The sequence below is a fragment of the Mustela erminea genome, chromosome 19, assembly GCF_009829155.1.
Source record: "Mustela erminea isolate mMusErm1 chromosome 19, mMusErm1.Pri, whole genome shotgun sequence".
NCBI lineage: Eukaryota > Metazoa > Chordata > Mammalia > Carnivora > Mustelidae > Mustela > Mustela erminea.
This window is the reverse complement of record NC_045632.1, coordinates 58,790,069-58,806,562: the sequence shown is the minus strand read 5'-3', so window position 1 is coordinate 58,806,562 and position 16,494 is coordinate 58,790,069. Positions and strand designations below refer to the sequence as shown.

The following is a 16,494-nucleotide window of genomic DNA, read 5'->3' as shown; positions in this document are numbered from 1 at the left end:
ACCTCTCACCTCACGTAGTAAACTAAGTCAGAACCGATCATAGTGCGAAATGTGCAACCTAAGACGATGAAAGTTCTGGAAGAAAGCACGCAAGACTGTGGCTAGGCAGAGGTCCCTTTGCTCCAGTACTGAGAGCACGACCCACGAAGAGCAACAGGAACACATGAGCTTTGAACAAGTGTCAGACTTGCTCCTCTAAAGGCCGGGACATGGCCGAGCAGGGTGCAGTCTGGGAGGTATTTGCACATTTTGTGCTCGACAATTTTCATCCCAAACGAAGAACTCTGACCCCTCGGTAATGAGAGAGCAACCAGGTAAAAAATGGGCCGAAGATTTGACCGACACCTTAGCAGAGAGTGTTCAGAGGGTGCCTTCCCACCCGAGCGGATGTTGGGCCCCCCTCGCCAGCAGCAGGATGACCGTGAGAGGCACAGGGGGACGCCACAGCGGGCTGCTGGCGGGGGTGCGCGTGGTCAAGCTGGGCCCTCTCCAGCGGCCGACGCCTGTGCTCTGGCTGCGGCCTCGTTGCAGAGCTGTCTGGGAGTTTTATAAAAAGCTAAACGTTTCCCTGAAGTATGTCCCATTAGTTCCACCAGCAGGTACTGACGCACTGGGTCACACAGAGACTTGTGTGTGACCGTTCACACCACTTGAATGTCGACCACCCTGAGTGGCCGTCCTCAGGGGAACAGATCAGCGCGGCGGTTCCAGAAATACCGCGGAGGGACTGCCCGGAGCGGAGAGCTCTGAGCCAGTGTTACACGAGCAGTGTGGAGAAAACTCAGATGATTACAGACACTGTGTGAAAAAACCAGACCTTTTGCCAAAAAAATGTATGGTGTGGGCCCATTTACATAAAACTAGGAAAGGCAGACTGTGTCCAGCGACAGAAGGCACACAGTGGCTTCCTGGGGTTGTGGGACACAATTGTGGCATTGATGGGAGTGGTGGTTTCCTGGACACAGACACAGGCCTAGACTTAGCACTTTATGCCCTTTAGGTGGGTGTGGTTTATGGTCTGTTATGAATCAGTAAAATTTTAAAAAAATAGTTACCTGAGGATTAAGCCTTGCCTTTTGTCCACAGAATCCTAACAAATGAACATTATATAAGTTGTCCTTTAAGGAAGGTGTCTTTTCTATGTGGAAATAAACAGCTACCCTTCCAGGACTGGAGCCATCAAACGCCATTCTGGGCCGCGGTGGGACGGCCGTGCTGGCTACAGAGGGAGACTCAGAGAAACCTTGCCTGCCGGCTTCCCGGGCTCCGGGGTGCCCGGTGGCCTCTGCCCACCTTCCTCAGTCCCGTTTATCTTTAGTTCCCCTCCTTATGGACCAGTGTTTTCCAGGATACAAATGAGAGGCTTCTCCTGTAGCGGAAGGGAGATGCTCTGGTACGCCGGCAGGTACCGCACACGGGCGTCCGTGCTTCCGGCTCGCTTCCGTGCGGTTGGTGGGTTTTCACTGGCATTGGAGCTGCTCCTTCTTGGCTCCTGAGGGGTCAGATCTCAGCGTGCAAGAAGCCCAAACGCAAAGTCTGCGCGTACAGACATGCGTGGGGAATGTCCACGTTTTACCTGTTTTCCCACATTCACTCGAAAAACTGGAAACCGTTGAAAAAAAAAAAAACTTTAATAAAAAGATTTCTCGTTCAAAGTGAAGGACAGAGAGGGAAAAGACCAGAAGATGAGTGCAGACCCTTACGGCGCCTCCTAGACTGCAGAATGTCGGCAGCGTCGAAGGAACTGTAGAACCGGCTGATGAGAAGCATTCTTTCCTAAGAGCCCAGGCATTCATGTTTCCTTTAGTGCTCTGTCTTTTCCTTGAAAGATTTATTTTTTCTTTTCAAGATAATCTTATGTGCTCTGAATATCTTCCTGCCATTAGCAGAGAGGAGTCCTTTTCATCAGCTGTTCTCGCAGAGTTCAGAGCCCGGTAATCCTGCGAACGTGGCCTTGAGCAGCTGGCAAGTGTCGGGACGCGCACTCCGGCGGCTCTGCGGTGTGGCTCTGTCGTGTCCGTGTGCTGTGGGAGAACCGCTGACCCCGGAGCCGCACGGTGCGCGCTCGGGCTTTCCCTCCCGTCGTCACTGGGTGTTTGCCGGTTTGTTTCTTGCTTGGGAACAAGCACTTAAAAAGGACTTTGCTCCAAAAGTCCTATGATGATCTGCAAATCCCCCATCTTGTGCTCTGACAGGCCCGGAGCCCTGTTGGCTCCGTCTCATAGCTGTGGTTCTGCTGCCACGTGCTCCGATGGTCCTTGGTGAGCCCCGGATCTGCCCCTTATCCCCACCCATGTGACCCGCCCCTCCTTACAGGCACCATCCTCAGCTCTCAGGTCTTCTGTCATCCTCTGTCTGGTAGCTGCTTGGAAAGGGCACTGGGGAGGGTCCGCCTGTGAGGCCTTCCCTGTGTGCATGTGCCTCCTACCTCGCCCTCCCCGAGTGTGACCGAGAGCACCGGCGGAGCTGGGCGCCGCTGAGAGCTCTGCTGGCTTCCCGCCTACTGATCTGAGCTCGGGCACTCGTGCCCGTTTCCTCGGTCCTGGGTGTTTGCTTGCCGCTCACCCGTGCTTGGCTGCAGGTCTGTCTTCGTCACTGTGCTGGGACTCGGTGGGCCCTTTTAACCTGAAAGCTCACATCCATAATCGAGGGTCCCGATTCGAATCCTCCTCTTTGATTTCCTCTGCGCTGTGTCTCTCTTGTCCTTGCTTTGGGACTCCTGCTCTCTGCATACTGGATGTCACGCCTGGTCCTTTGTTTGATTTCTTTCTCTGTTTTCTTCCTCTTTGATGTTCTGATCTACTTGATGGAGGACTCTGTCATCTCCCCCCTTCGTCAGTGGGATTTTTCACTCCTGTCCTGGTTTTGATTTCAAAGAATACTTGTTCTCTGACAATTCTTTCTCGTAGCATCCTGTTCTTGAGGATGGTTTTCTTCTCTTAGACCCCTGAGAATGTGAACGATAGCTCTGAGTTTTCTAAAACGCTTTTCTTCTCCCCCCAGCGTCTGTGTTTCCGCCTGGCTGCCTTGAGCTCTCCGCGGCTGGGGCTGCGTTTTCAGGCGCTGGGCTGCCGGCTCACGGCCAAGGTGCGGCAGGAGCCGTGGGCCGGGCCTCTGGCTGGGCTTCTCCCCGTGCGGCGAGAGCATTCTGCTCCGCACGCCCGAGTCGGGTGCCGGCGGGGACGTGGGGGACGGAGCTGACCAGTGAGTCCGAGGACTGAGATGCAGCGTGCTGTAGTCCTGCGTGTCTGTCTGGGGTACGTTTTGATTTTTGCGTATATTTAGGGCATTTATGGTCCGGCTTAGTGAGGCTGTGTAGCTGTTGGAACGGGTACAAAGGACAGGAGGCCACCGCGCCGTCACGCGTCGGGCCAGTGTCTCCTTGGTGGCACATAACGTAATGGGGTAGCCTCCGTTTGGTGCCGCCTTGGCGGTGACGGGCCGTATGGGCGGCATGTGGCTCTGAGTTCCGTGCCCCTCCTGGGGCCTGTGCTCCCCTCTGGGGTGGGGGCCTGGCCTGGCGGTGAGGCTGAGGGTGAGCGTGAAGGAAGCCTGCGTCCACTGCGGGGCCCGGCGCTGCCGCGGGCGGCCCAGAAGTGAGCCCGTGCTCGCTCTGCCCTGGACTGGAGCTCCCGCGCCTCTGGGGGGGAAACGTAAAGTGTCAGGAGCTGACGGCCTGTGGCCGCGGTGCCTGCGGGAAGCACGTCGTCGTCGGGGAGGCGGCGTGTCTGTGTCCGCGTGACCCGACGTGTCAGTGCTGCGCGTGTCGCTGGGGCATTGGATGTCCTGTGTTGGGCTTCACGCCGCATTCGTGCCCTGTGAATGTGGACAGCGAGAGAATCGGGTTTGCTCTTGGTGTGAGAGTCACCAGGAAAGGGGGTCCTGCAGCACGTTCTGCACTGTGACGAACCAGGACGTCGCCTGTGCTTTGGGGCCGACATGGGAGGGCCACGGAGTTTCCGCCTCTGTCCTCAGATGGTGCTGGTGGTTCATTAGGTGGCAGCTTGCCCCACACAAGCAGGTGGGGGTCTGCAACTTGGTGCAGGTCCCTCCGGGTGGCGAGGAGCACGGGCGCCTGCCTCGTCAGGGAGCCCCGGGCGCCGCGCCCCTTTCTCCCCGGTCTGTGAGTCCCCGGAGTCCGAGGAGACGGCCCTCTTCGCGGTTGTTCTATGGTGCACCCGCTCTGGGGACGGAAGGGCCGTGTGGGCTTCCGCAGGGGAAGGGGGGCGCGCGGTCCGGCGGCAGCCGCAGTGGGCTGCTGGTCAGAAGGCGCAGGCGGGGGCGGGCGCAGGGGGTCTTCGAGACCAGCACGCCGCGTCAGCTGCATCGCTGAGAATACAGCGTTTTCTTTTTGGTCGTTTGACTTCCTGACTTGAAACCCTCCTGCGGCTTCTGGATCTGAGGGCCAAGTTCCTGCTTCATGGCCTCACCCTTCTTGTGGCCCTCCCCCCGCACCCCTGCGCACCCCTCGCCGGATTCCCCATTCCCAGCGCAGCTCCCGCCCTGCACCCGCGTCTCTGTGCTGCCCTCCCTCCTCCCCCACGGTCCCCAGCGCCCTGCCGTGGTCAGGAAGCACTGGAGAAGCACTGGGAAGCCAGAGGGAGGAGACCTTCCCCCAGGACGCCTGCAGTCCAGCTGGGGGACGGGCCGGGACATGGCGATGACACGAGGCTGCCCGCCCGCCCCATGCAGTGTGGACATGCGGCCGTGTGCGGCTCGGGTCTCGGGCACCTAGAGCTGTTTGCTGAGCCCTTCCCACGGCTCCCTCCCGGCCCCCCTCCCCCGGCCCCCCCGCTGCTCCCCGAGCGCTGACCACCCTCCAGCCCCCTGTTCTGTTGGGTTCCCGAGGGCGGGGGCCCGGTCTCGTTTCCAGCTGCGAGGAGGTGCCCTTGAGGACGGTGCGCCTGGCACGCACAAGCCGTGGTGATTGTCAGTGACTGTGCGCACCTCGGGGGGCCAGGCTCCGCTCGGGGCTGTCGGCTGATTGCACAGAACAGGGAGTGACGCGTCAAAGACCGGAGTGACGCGAACTTTCTTCTCCTGCGTCGGGGGCTGAGGAACGACCCGTTCAGCAGGTGCTCCCCGCGTGGGGCTCGCACGCTCACGGCACCTGTGCCCGCGAAGACTCCGCACAGGTGTGTTGTGAGGGACGTACGTGGCGTCTGTTTTTAAGGTTTGTTTGTTTGTTTGTTTTTAAGGTCTTGTGGTCTGATTCTTCAGTAACATCAGTAACCAAATCTCCCTCTGAAGTGACTGAATTTATTTCAAAGGTAAGGTGGTTCAGGGCTCCTCTGGAAATCCCAAAGGCTCTGTGCAATACCGCAGTGACCGGATGGCCTCCCTCAGCCGACAGAGCGGGTGATGCGTGCGTGACCGCCCCGACAGGGCCCTCGATGCCGCGGTCTGCGTCCCTTGCCGTTGCTGCCGGCGAGAAGCGGCAGGATGCTGAGGCCGGTGCAGGCGGCTGAGGGCGGTCGGCCTCGGTTACCCTGCGGAGACTGGCGGAGTCCAGTCCCGGCGCCATCTCTTGTCCGTACGATTCGTTCTCGGGTCGCTTCTGCAAGTGCCATCCAAGCGCAAGCTTCCGCTGCTCGGTAGATGCAGACCCCAGCCTCCCCGCACAGGCACGTGCGTGGACACCTCCACGGCTCACACGTGTCTGCCGCCCGCTGGCCGGGCTGTCGCGGTGAACCGCGTCTTGAGCGTCTTTGTCAGTCCTCTGTGTCTCACAGGGTGACGTGCTGAAAGTGTCTCCAAAGCGAGTGTCCGTCTCTGCGCTAGGGTCAGGACGCCGTCCGGTGGGGGGTCCGGTTGGCGGACTGTGCCTCGAGAGCTTGGGCAGGAGTCGTTTGCTGTCGCCTGTCCTCTGGCCTGTCAGCCAGTCCTCTGGCCTGTCTGGAATGAACTGACCCCGCGCTGGCACTCACAGTTCCCTCTGTGACACTGAGAACGTGGGGTGTCCACCCCGCGTGCCTCTCCACCTGTGGAGCATGCACGGCTCCGGGCTGCGCTGGCGCTGGCGGGAACACGGAGCCCACCGGGCTCTGACGGTGCGTCGTGCTCCCCTGGCTTTGCCCTCTCTGAGCTTCCTGAGAATCTGGTTCCTGGTCTCTTGTCGTTTCGGAGAACTCTTCCCGAGGGCTCCTCAGACGCCTCCGTCCGCCTCTCGTCCTGGGACTTGAGCTCTCTTCGCGCCTTTGACGTTGCTCACAGCTCTCGGTGCCCTTTCGTGTTTCTGGTTCTTTCCACTGTGTGTTCTGGTCAGACGGTTTCCACTGCCCTGCTCTCGGGCTCCCTGACGTCCAGCCCGCGGCTCTGCCCGGGCTCATGGCCTGTTGTGTGCTGAGTTCTTCATCTCTGGGATGGTGGTTTCTGTTGTTCCTCGGTTTTCCACTGGACACGTCGTCCAGCAAAGTTTGCTCTCTCTGCTGAGGTTTCCATTCGTTGTCCTGCGTGTTGTCCGTTTTTTCACGGAACCCTTCAGTACGCGAGTCGCGGTCGCTGACCGTCCCGGCCTGGTGGTTCCCGCAGGCCGTTACCTCTGAGCCGGGCTCTGGTGATATTCGTCACAATACTTTTCATTCCCCCTTATGTTTTTCTACATCATGTAATTTTTGACGGATTAGACATCATGTTTAGAAAACACAGGTGGGGGGGAAAGGGTACATCTGTCCGGAAAAGGGCGTGCTGCCGCCTTTCCCAGCCTCCAGTGGGGTTCTTGATTCGCTCTGATCAGCGCTGGGGCTGGGACTGGGGCTGGGTTTTGTCGCTGCTGCAGTTATGTCCACACACACCCCCACCCCCCGGCCCTTGGAGGTTTCGGCTTCCTCTGGTTGACGGCAGCAGGTACCTTGAGCCTGGGGAGAAGGGCCTGCAGTGTCAGAAGTTCCTCTTGGGGGTCCGGCCTTACCTTGGCCCTTAGCTGTTTGGTGTCCATGGCCTGGAGGGGCTCTCCTTGTTCTGTGGGGAGACGGCAGTCACTTACCGCCTGGTGACAGACCGGCGCTGGGGCTGAGACACTCTCCGTCCTCCTGGCCCAGGCCCAGTCCCGGGCACAGGGCGCTTGGGCTTCTCTGCCCCTTTCTTCGCCAGCAGCAGCCGGCCTCCTCTTCGCACTGAGGCCTTACCCTCAGCCCAAGAGGGCTTCTGCCCTTTCTTCGGGGCCAGCGGGCCGGCTTGTTCCTTCCCCCAGAAGCAGGGCGTCTTTGCCCATGGCCTGGTGCCGGGAGGACTCCCTCCGCACCCCTGCCCCACGGAGGCAGGACAGGAGAGCTTTTGGCTCATCTCCAGAAATGGAGGGTTTGCTTGGGCTCTGGGAGCAGGAGCAGTCCTGTTCCTCCCCGGCTTACGGGCTTCCGTCTTGCATTTAGAGAAGGCTCCAGGGAAGGCGTAGGTCAGGCTCCCAGGAGCAGCCAGCCGCCACCCCTGCTGCCTTGGAGGCTCTCTCCAGTCTCCTGTGGAAGTGGGCCTGGGAAGGAGGGCACGCTCCCCTGCATCTGGGGCTCTTGGCTGACCGACGTCTGGCCATGCTCAGCCCGTGGGAAGTGTCCGTCTTCTGACCTCTTTGCCTGCTGGCTTGGCTGCACCTCTTCCTCGTGTTGTGCCACAGCAGACAGGGTCATGGTCTTGTCTCTCCGTGGCGGGGCAGGTCCCTCTCGGAGTTCCGCTCGCGTGGTGGCCTTGCGGCGGCGTGTCCATGGGCCCACGGATAGGTACGGTCGTGTCGTCTGCGGAGGTTTTTACGGATGCCGTGGGGGGCGTGATGTTCTTTTGTGGCTTTCCACGTCCTCAGTAGAGGTGGAGCCCGGACGGCTGAGAGCAGGGCGGGTTGTAGCGTCCCGCAGGTGTCCGTACCTTGGCGCCTGCCGTCTCTCAACCGGAAGAGGCCCAAGTCAGGTGAATCTTGACAACGTCCCGTGCTTTTCCATCTGTTTCAGTTACCCCAGCTGCACCCCGAGGACAACCTGGACAAGTTCACTCCTTGCTTAGCCGGCCCAGATTCCTTTTACGTCGAGCGAAACCACGTGGATCTGGAAGCGGACCTGAGGTGAGGCCACCTGCGCCTGCCCGTGGGGTGACGTGGGGCGGGGCCGGAGCGGGGCTGCGCGCCTGAGCTGCCTGGTCATGCCGGCAGTCTGGGTCCCGGAGGTGTCCCTCGGGGTTTCCCTCGCTTACGGAGAGCCTGGTGGAGCTGCCGCACGGGCAGGGCCCTGAGGACGCGCGTGGAGCTGCCCAGTGCACTCCTGCTCCCTGTGGTCCTGACCGTCGGAGGGAGTCGAGTGCAGTCACTGTCTCTGTTCTGCCCTGGAGACTTGAGGCTGCTGCGGGACAGCAGTGGGGCCTGGTGGAGTCCCCTAAGCCCGTGCCTCCTGGCCGTGGAGCACACTGTGGACGGGGCAGCAGGCAGACGGTCTGGGCCCCGCGTCCCAGCCCCAGTGACGCACGCAGGTGCAGCCCGGCGGCGCACGCCGCGGGACACAGCCACGGGCCGACCCTGCCCTCATGCCAGCGCACCGCCCCCGGCCGCCATGCGGTGTGCGTGGGGGATCGGAGCAGGGGGACAGCCGGGGCTCCCGGTCACTGCGCTCTCCCGCGCGGCGCCCCGTAGCTGAAATCAGACTCAGGCTCCCGGTTCGTTTTCGGTAACAGCGATTCTAATGCCCACAAACCCCTTTGTTTCATTTTTAGGTATTTGGCTTCATTACCTCCTCACGTGCTGAAAAACGAGCAGGTCAGGAAATTCTTCAGCTCTTCGTCTCCCACCCAACAGCTTCAAAGTCCAAGTGAGTGTGCGACGGGGTGACGTGAAGATGGAAACCTCTTGATTTCCTGCACACCTGATGGCCTTTATCTCGACTTGCAGGTGCCGGCACCCCTTCCCTCTCTAAAGTGGGCACCGTGCTGGGCGCGTCCGGAAGGTGAGGCGCCTGTGGCAGCAGCACGTCTCAGTCTGCGGAGAGATCGCTTGTCACTGCGTGGCGATGATTGTTTGTACAGTGAGGCCGTCCTTGCTCTTAGTCTTGATACTGTCGTGAGGGCAGTGGGACGGACACTCCAGTTGATGATCTCTCTGTGTAAAGAAAGTGGTTCTCTGAGCCCCCGGAGTTGGAAGTCCCCAGGACTCTTAGCGCAAAAGCCAATTTCCAGGCCCTGCACACTCTAGGAATCCAGAATTTCAGAGACTCTTCATTTTTATAGGCTCCCAGGGAGCGATTGTGCCCGTGAGGTGGCAGGGCCACTGCTCCAGGGGGTCCTCTGTCAGCAGGAGGCCTGACAGTGACAGTGGCGGTGCTCAGGTGACAGGCTGCCGTTGCCGTGGGCCGGCCTCGCAGACAGTGACGCGCGCGCACGCACTCTTGAACACGGGGGCTTCCAGAGGGCTGCCTTTTCTCCTCACCGCGGCCTGCGGTCTCCCGAGTACACTGTGAATGTGGGGGTGTGCGGTCTGGGCTGGAAGGGCCGAGGGCAGAAGGCAGGACACGAGCGCTCCTTCCAGTCCGCTGCTGGGATGCGCACTCGTGCAAACGTTAAAGGGTCAGCAGTCAGGTGCAGCTAGGATTCTCAGTATCCTGCTCAGACAGAGTAACAGACCGGGCAGCTTGGTCCGGAGTCCGGTGGTGACACAGTGGCACACGTCCCCACATACAAACACATGCACACCTGCAGGGGGTGGTGTTGGGGGCAGTGGCAGGAAAGGACAAAGGTGCCGCAGTGGGCGTGGCCTCGGGTACGGCCCAGCACGGGGAGCCCGCTCTGGCCCACTGCCTGCCCGTGTGTGGGGGGCTGCGGTCCTGGGAAGACCACCTGTCTGCTGTCCCCACAGGCCTGTGTGCGGCGTGGCCGGCGTCCCCTCGTCTCAGAGCGGCACGCAGCACCACCTGCAGCACGCGGCCAGCGCGGCCGCCTTGCCCCACTGCTCCCACACGGGGGGTGCGGGCTCGGCGCTGGCCTACCGGGCCCAGATGGACTCCTCGCCTGCCATTCTGATGCCCTCCGGGCTGCAGCCCCCTCAGACCCAGGAGCAGAACGGGATCCTGGACTGGCTTCGGAAGCTGCGCCTGCACAAGTACTATCCCGTCTTCAAGCAGCTCACCATGGAGAAGGTATGTGCGTGAGTGCGTGGGCTACAGAGGCGGCGTCTGCACTGCCCCTGATGGGGAATTACCGCCGCCTGGTATTCAATGCCTGCATGTGTGCCCCGAGTCCTGCATGCCTACTGGGGTTGGGGGGTGGCACTGGGTGTGCATTGGAAGTCCTCTTGCTGCTGAGGCGAGGACTCCAGCCGGATGGGTTGTGAACAGCTTTGCTCTTGTTTGTTTGTAAGATAGGCTGGGGTCTTCGTGTGATAGGTACTCTGAGTGATAGGAAGGCCACTGTGTCTCTGGCAGCCGTTCCCATAGACTTGGTGAGCTCCGGGCACACGCACCCTGTTAGATGCCCTCTGCCTGGGTCGTGCGTGTGCGGGACCGCGGTGCCCGAAGGGCCTGCTGTGCCCGGCACCCAGGTGCTTGCCTCCAGGGAAGCTGCCTTTGGTGATCAACTGATAGACGGTCACACAGCTCCAAGGAATAGACGAGTTTTATATGTCTTTGAAGCAGTCCTACAAAGATTTTTTTTTTTTTTAAGAGATGGGGGCAGGGGGAGGGGCAGAGGGAGACAGACTCCCTGCTGAGCGCGGGACCTGCACTGGGGCTGATCCAAGGACTTGGAGATCACCTGTGCTGAAATCAAGAGCGGGGCGCTTAACCCACTGAGCTACCAGGCGCCCTGGAAATTATTTTTTACAACAGAGTCCTAATGAGCATTTTTTTGTTGTTAAAGAAAATTCTGGAATTTCTGAAGTCTTGGCGTCACTGAGCAAACGGAGTTTGACCCATGGCCCTGTTTGAGCTCTGATGCCCCTGCTGGACACAGTCCCTTGGTGCTTCTATCTCTGTGAAAATCTTGTCTGAAAATCTGCAGTTGAACCTGGAAGTCAAGCTTTTAGAACAAAATAGGCAGCTTCTAAGTACATTTGTAATACTCTTGGCTTAAGAATCCTAAGAAAACAACAGATACTGCTTTAATGGAATGTGGGAGTTGAATATTAGCCGTAAAAAGCGCGGTGTGAGCTGTGGTGAGAACCAGAGTGTACTGTTTGCTTCGTAGAAGACGCGCGGGTCAGTCGCCCGTTCAGTCCCGGCGGCTCCAGCGTTTCCCGACCACTTGCTTCCCAGCCAAGTTGCTTTGCCCTGGAATGAGGGTGATTTTCACACACAAGAGCTGTTGGGGCTCCCCTGTTTACAGGAGGATAAATGGCTCGCGCCTGAGGGGGTGGGTCCCTGGACAGGAGAGGTGCGCCCCCACGGATGCGGGGACTGCGAGACATTTTCTTTAGCCCTCCGCACAGCGCGGCCCTTCCTGCTGCCCTGTCTTCTTCAGGCCGCGTGCGGAGGGCCCAGGGGACAAGGCCTCTGAGCCTCATATGCAAAGGGAGCGTTGCGTATTTTGAACAAGGGACACCATGTCTTTAGCAGTGGACTGTTGTGGTGTTCCCATGGCCTTTTTTTTCTCCTAAAGATTTTTTTTTTTAAAGATTTTATTTATTTATTTGACAGACAGAGATCACAAGTAGGCAGAGAAGCAGACAGAGAGAGAGGAGGAAGCAGGCTCCCCGCTGAGCAGAGAGCCCGATTTGGGGCTCGATCCCAGGACCCTGGGACCGTGACCTGAGCTGAAGGCAGAGGCTTAACCCACTGAGCCACCCAGGCGCCCCTCTCCTAAAGATTTTATTTATGCATTTCACAGAGAGGGTGAGCAGGAGAGAGATCAAACACAAGCAGGGGGAGCGGGAGAGGGAGAAGCAGGCTCCCCTGAGCAGGGAGCCCGAAGCGGGACTCGATCCCTGCCTCATGACCTGAGCCGAAGCAGATGTGTCATGACTGAGCCCCCAGACGCCTGACCCCCAAGGCTTTCCTTACCCAGTTAGAGTTGGTCTGTTTGCATACACTGCTGGCAGGGTTTAGTTATTAATATGGCAGTTCTTTGTTTTCAAGTCCTAATTGAGTCTCAATAACTTTGTAATGTGTTTCTTCTCTGGAAGTTTCTGAGCCTCACGGAGGAAGATCTGAATAAATTTGAGTCCCTCACAACGGGCGCGAAGAAGAAGCTCAAGACACAGCTGGAGCTGGAGAAGTGCGTGTGATGCCGGACGCCCCTTCCTCCCCGCGGGCTCCATGGCTCCCAGTGGGCTCCTAATCGGATGGGGGCCCCCGTGGGGGTGACCTTCGGGTGGCCCGGGAGGCGAAAGACTTCACCGGAGGCGGAACCCAGGCGACAGGATGCCGAGGAGAGGCTGTCCGCCGCAGGGGTGGGGCTTTATGGAAAAGGGGACGGGGACAGTGTGGCTTCTTCCCCGTTTTTGGGACCCGTGCCGGTCGTAAGTCACCCAGGGGCCGTCTGGAGTCTCGGGGGGTTCTGAGATGGGTCACCTCATAGGCCTGCGTTGAGCCCGAGGGTCGTTTCAAAAGCCCCTCGGTACTGAGCCGGGGCTCACAAGCACTTCCCGCCAAACGCCCTGGATCAGACGGCCTGGGTTGGGGATGGAAGCTTCACTCGTGATCACAGTCACACGGTGTGGTTGGGTCCGCCAGGAAAGGCCCTTTGCATCCACCAAGTCAGAGTGCATCGTGTCCCACCTATGAGGACGGTTGGGGGCGGTCACCCTGCTGTGGCCCCTGGGCCCTGCTGCAGAGCCGGGGCCACGGGAAACACTTTTGTAGCCAAAGACCCAGATGCTCACCTGTTCGTGCGCTCTCTTGTGGCACAGGGAGAAGTCGGAGAAACGGTGCCTGAACCCTACAGCCCCGCCCCCAGTCACCAGCAGCGGCGTGGCCCGTGTCCCCCCCACCAGCCACGTCGGGCCCGTGCAGGGTGTGCGAGGCCCCCACGCTGCAGGTGGGTGAGGACCGGGCGGCCTTGAGCGGGGTTGGGCGCTTCCTTCGGAGGGGAGTTGTGAGCACGCGGCACGCGCACCCTTTCGCCACTTGCGTCTTTTGAGCATTTATAGTTTCTGTTCGTTATTGTGGCTTTTATCATTCCCACCATGAGAGAGTAGAAGGGACGTTTGGGTTAGAAGCTGGAGACCAGTGATTCAGCTGAAGTCGCAGAAGCGTAAGAATTAGATCCAGAAGCTGCACGCAGGAGGGAGAGGGGGGAACCCCGAGCAGGTGAAGATGCGCTTCCTCCCTGGGAGGGCACAGACCGGCCCTGTGTAGGTCCCTGCCTCGCAGGTCTGTGTTGAAGCGCCCAGGCTGCGTGTGCGCAGCTGCCCCGTCGCGGGTGCTGGGAGCCACGGGGCCGCCTCCGCTCCCTGCCTTCGCCCGCACGGTCGGGGCGCAGGGCACGCTGCACGCCTGGCAAGCATCAGGGTGACGGGGCCAGGGAGCGAGACCCGCAGTGTGTCTTTACAGTGGTTACTTGACTATAAAGCTCTTCCGTCCCTTGGCCTCCTAAAATGGGGTGTCTCTCGGTGTTGGGGATGACTTCTTCTGCCCTGTGGTGGCCGGGGACCCTTGTCTCTTCCTCTGCAGCCTGTGAGCCAGGCAGTATCGCAGCCCCTGGCCGGAGCCTGGCTGTGCCCACACCTGTGAGGAGGCGGGCGTGGGGCCTCGGGCTGCTTGTTGCCCCCGCATCCCCGGGTCCCGTCACCCCCGCCTCCTGGGGCCGGCGCGGGACTCCGCAGGACGGTGTGCCGGGAGGCGGGCGGGGAGGGCGCGGGAGCCGTGGCCGGCACGACCCACGCCGGCGCCCCTTTTCCGCAGCACTGCGGGTGGACGTGGAGCCGCCGCCCCAGCAGACGGCGCGGGAGGGCAGCTCCTCCGAGTGCTCCAGCTCGTCACCCAGCCCCATGGGGCTGCAGGCCCGGGACGAGAGCTCGGACAGCGCCGAGGAGAGCGACAGACGTAAGGACGCCCGGCCAGCCTGGGAGCGCTGTGCTGCCCCTGCCCAGGCCCGGGCGCCGCGTTGACCGCTCCGTTTCCACCCGCAGGTGTGGACGTGCACGGGGAGGGCTCGGAGAAGGAGAAGCCCGTCATGCTGCTGAACCACTTCGCGTCGGGGTCCACCAGACCCACGGCCCAGGTTCTCCCCGTGCAGAACGAGGCCGGCTCCAGTCCGTCGGGCCACCACCCCCTCCCCACCCAGATGATGGCTGCGGCCTCGCACCTGGCGCCCATCCGGATGCTCAATTCCGTGCACAAGTCGGAAAGGGGGGGCGCGGACATGAAGCTCCTCCCGCCCTCTGTGCACTCTCTGCTGTCTCTCGAAGAAAGGAGTAAACTCTCGGGACCAAGAGGCGGGATCAAAGTGGACAAGAACTTCGGCCACGCCGTGATCGACGCGGCACCCACGCCCACCCCCCAGCAGCCCCTGCAGGTTCTGTCTGCCCTCGCCGAGAGCAGCTCCGTGTCACCCACGGTCTCCTTCGGTCCCCGCACCAAAGTCGTGCACACGTCCGCGCTGGACAGGGTGATGAAGTCGGCCCCGCAGCCGGCCCTGGCGGGGGAGGCCAGCACTGCTGCCGCGGGCACGTCGGGCGCGGTCTTCCACGCGGCCCGGCCCCCCATCAAACTTCTGGTGTCTTCATCTGTCCCCGCGGATTCTGCCATTTCTGGGCAAACTGCCTGTTCGAATAACGTGCAAATAAGCGTGCCCCCTGCAATAATAAAGCCGCGGGCTGCCGTGTGCGCCGCCAGCACCAAAGCTGCCTTCTCCGCGATGGGCAGTGTGCCCCTTGGGCCCCTGCAGGCCAGCTTCTGTGCGAGCAGCAACACTGCCTCTTCCAGCAGCCACCCCTCCGCATCCTTCGCCAGCATGGCCACCGTGCCCAGCTGCCCAGCCCCCAGCTCCAGCCCCGCGCTCTCCTCGGCCCCCGAAAGCAGTTTCTACAGCAGCGGCGGCGGGGGTGGCGGCGGCGGCGGCGGGGCTGGTGGGGGCGGTGGGGGCTCCCCCGGGAACCTGCCCGCCTCCAGCCAGAACCACCACCACCACCACCACCACCAGCCGCAGTCGGCGCCCCAGCAGCCCGCGCCCGGGCCGCCACCCGGCTGCGTCGTGTGCACGTCGTGTGGCTGCAGCGGCAGCTGTGGCTCGGGTGGCCTGACTGTCAGCTACGCCAACTACTTCCAGCACCCGTTCTCGGGGCCGTCCGTCTTCCCCTTCCCCTTCCTGCCCTTCAGCCCCGTGTGCGGCAGCGGCTACGTGGGCGCCCAGCAGTACGGCGGCAGCGCCTTCCCCGTGGTGCACTCGCCCTACGGCGGCGGCGTGGCCCCCGAGCCGGTGCTGGCCGGCCAGTCCGCCTTCGCCGTGCCGCCCATGCCTGGCTTCATGGCGGGTGCGGCGGGCGTGTACCAGGCGCCGGGGCTGGGCGGCGGCGGTGGCTCCGGCCACAAGAAGAGCGGCAACCTGTCGTGTTACAACTGCGGGGCCACCGGGCACCGTGCTCAGGACTGCAAGCAGCCGTCCATGGACTTCAACCGGCAAGGTAAAGGGGGCGGCCGCCGAGTGGGCTGCGCTGGGGCACGGAGCACCCCCGTGTGGGGACACCGTGGTCCACGGGCTGCCTCTAGAGCACAGATGCTCCTGGCAGAAGCGTGTCCTTGTCGCTGGGCTGGCCGTGAAGGCCTCCGGAAGGGTCGCGTGGTCTCCAGCTGCCCGTCGCTGCAGCCTGCTCCTCTCTCCGAGGGGACTGGCCGGCCGGGGGAGGACACGCTGGCCCTCCGAACCGGGCAGCCCGTAGGGTTGACAGAGCGCCCCGCGGGCCTGGTGCGGGGGTGCGGGTGCTGCGGTGGGCTGTCCTGCTGCTGCTGCTGTGCTGCTGCTCCTGCCCGGGGGACCCGGCCGGTGGGGCGAGGAGGCCGCGTGGTGTTCCCTGCGGCTACACACTCCATCCCCCTCCCCCCATTTTTACTTCCACTCGCTCTCTTTTGTCTCTAGTGCAGGTCCGGGGTGTGTGTGATGTGGGGACACGGGCGTGTTCTCGCTGTAGGCTTGGGAAGGGAGATGAAACCAGGCAGGAGGCGTCTCTGCCAGCTCCGTGGTACTCACGGCGCGGCCTGGGGTAGTCACCTGGGCTCTGGAGACGTTTGATGGTTGCCCCAGACTTGGGGTTCCACAACCCGCCTGTGCATGTGGTCAACCAGAGAGCGTTCGAGGCTAGCCAGCTCTGGTGGCAGCTGGGACGGGCATCCGTGTGCTCACCGCGTGGCCGGCTCCCGGAGCCGTCAGCCCAGGCCTCTGGCGAGGGTCAGGTCTCCCCCGCCCCCTGCCCGGCCAAGCTCTGGAAGCAAAAGAGAAGCGGCCCAGGGACCGGCCGTGTTACCCCCGAGGCTGATCCACCTGTACGGCTTAGTTTCGTGGGCAGGAGCGAGGAGCGGGGAGAGGGTCTGACAGGGAGTCCGGACTTGCCGCGCCTGCCTGTGGACGGACTCCCGCAGGAGCTTTGGGCAGCTCGGT

At 61.7% G+C, this 16,494-nt stretch overlaps 1 protein-coding gene across 2 annotated transcripts in view; it reads left to right on the top strand.

The window, feature by feature from the left end:
- ZCCHC14 (zinc finger CCHC-type containing 14) overlaps positions 1-16,494 on the top strand; it is a 52,554-nt gene that overhangs the window by 32,981 nt on the left and 3,079 nt on the right. The window contains exons 4-12 of one of the 2 annotated variants that reach the window (XM_032324940.1): positions 5,199-5,270; positions 7,938-8,047; positions 8,689-8,783; positions 8,864-8,918; positions 9,824-10,103; positions 12,083-12,174; positions 12,809-12,936; positions 13,803-13,943; positions 14,030-15,523. In XM_032324940.1, the coding sequence (XP_032180831.1) occupies positions 5,199-5,270; positions 7,938-8,047; positions 8,689-8,783; positions 8,864-8,918; positions 9,824-10,103; positions 12,083-12,174; positions 12,809-12,936; positions 13,803-13,943; positions 14,030-15,523 (2,467 nt within the window). The remainder of the gene's footprint in view (positions 1-5,198; positions 5,271-7,937; positions 8,048-8,688; positions 8,784-8,863; positions 8,919-9,823; positions 10,104-12,082; positions 12,175-12,808; positions 12,937-13,802; positions 13,944-14,029; positions 15,524-16,494) is intronic. The other variant, XM_032324941.1, reaches the window with a different exon arrangement.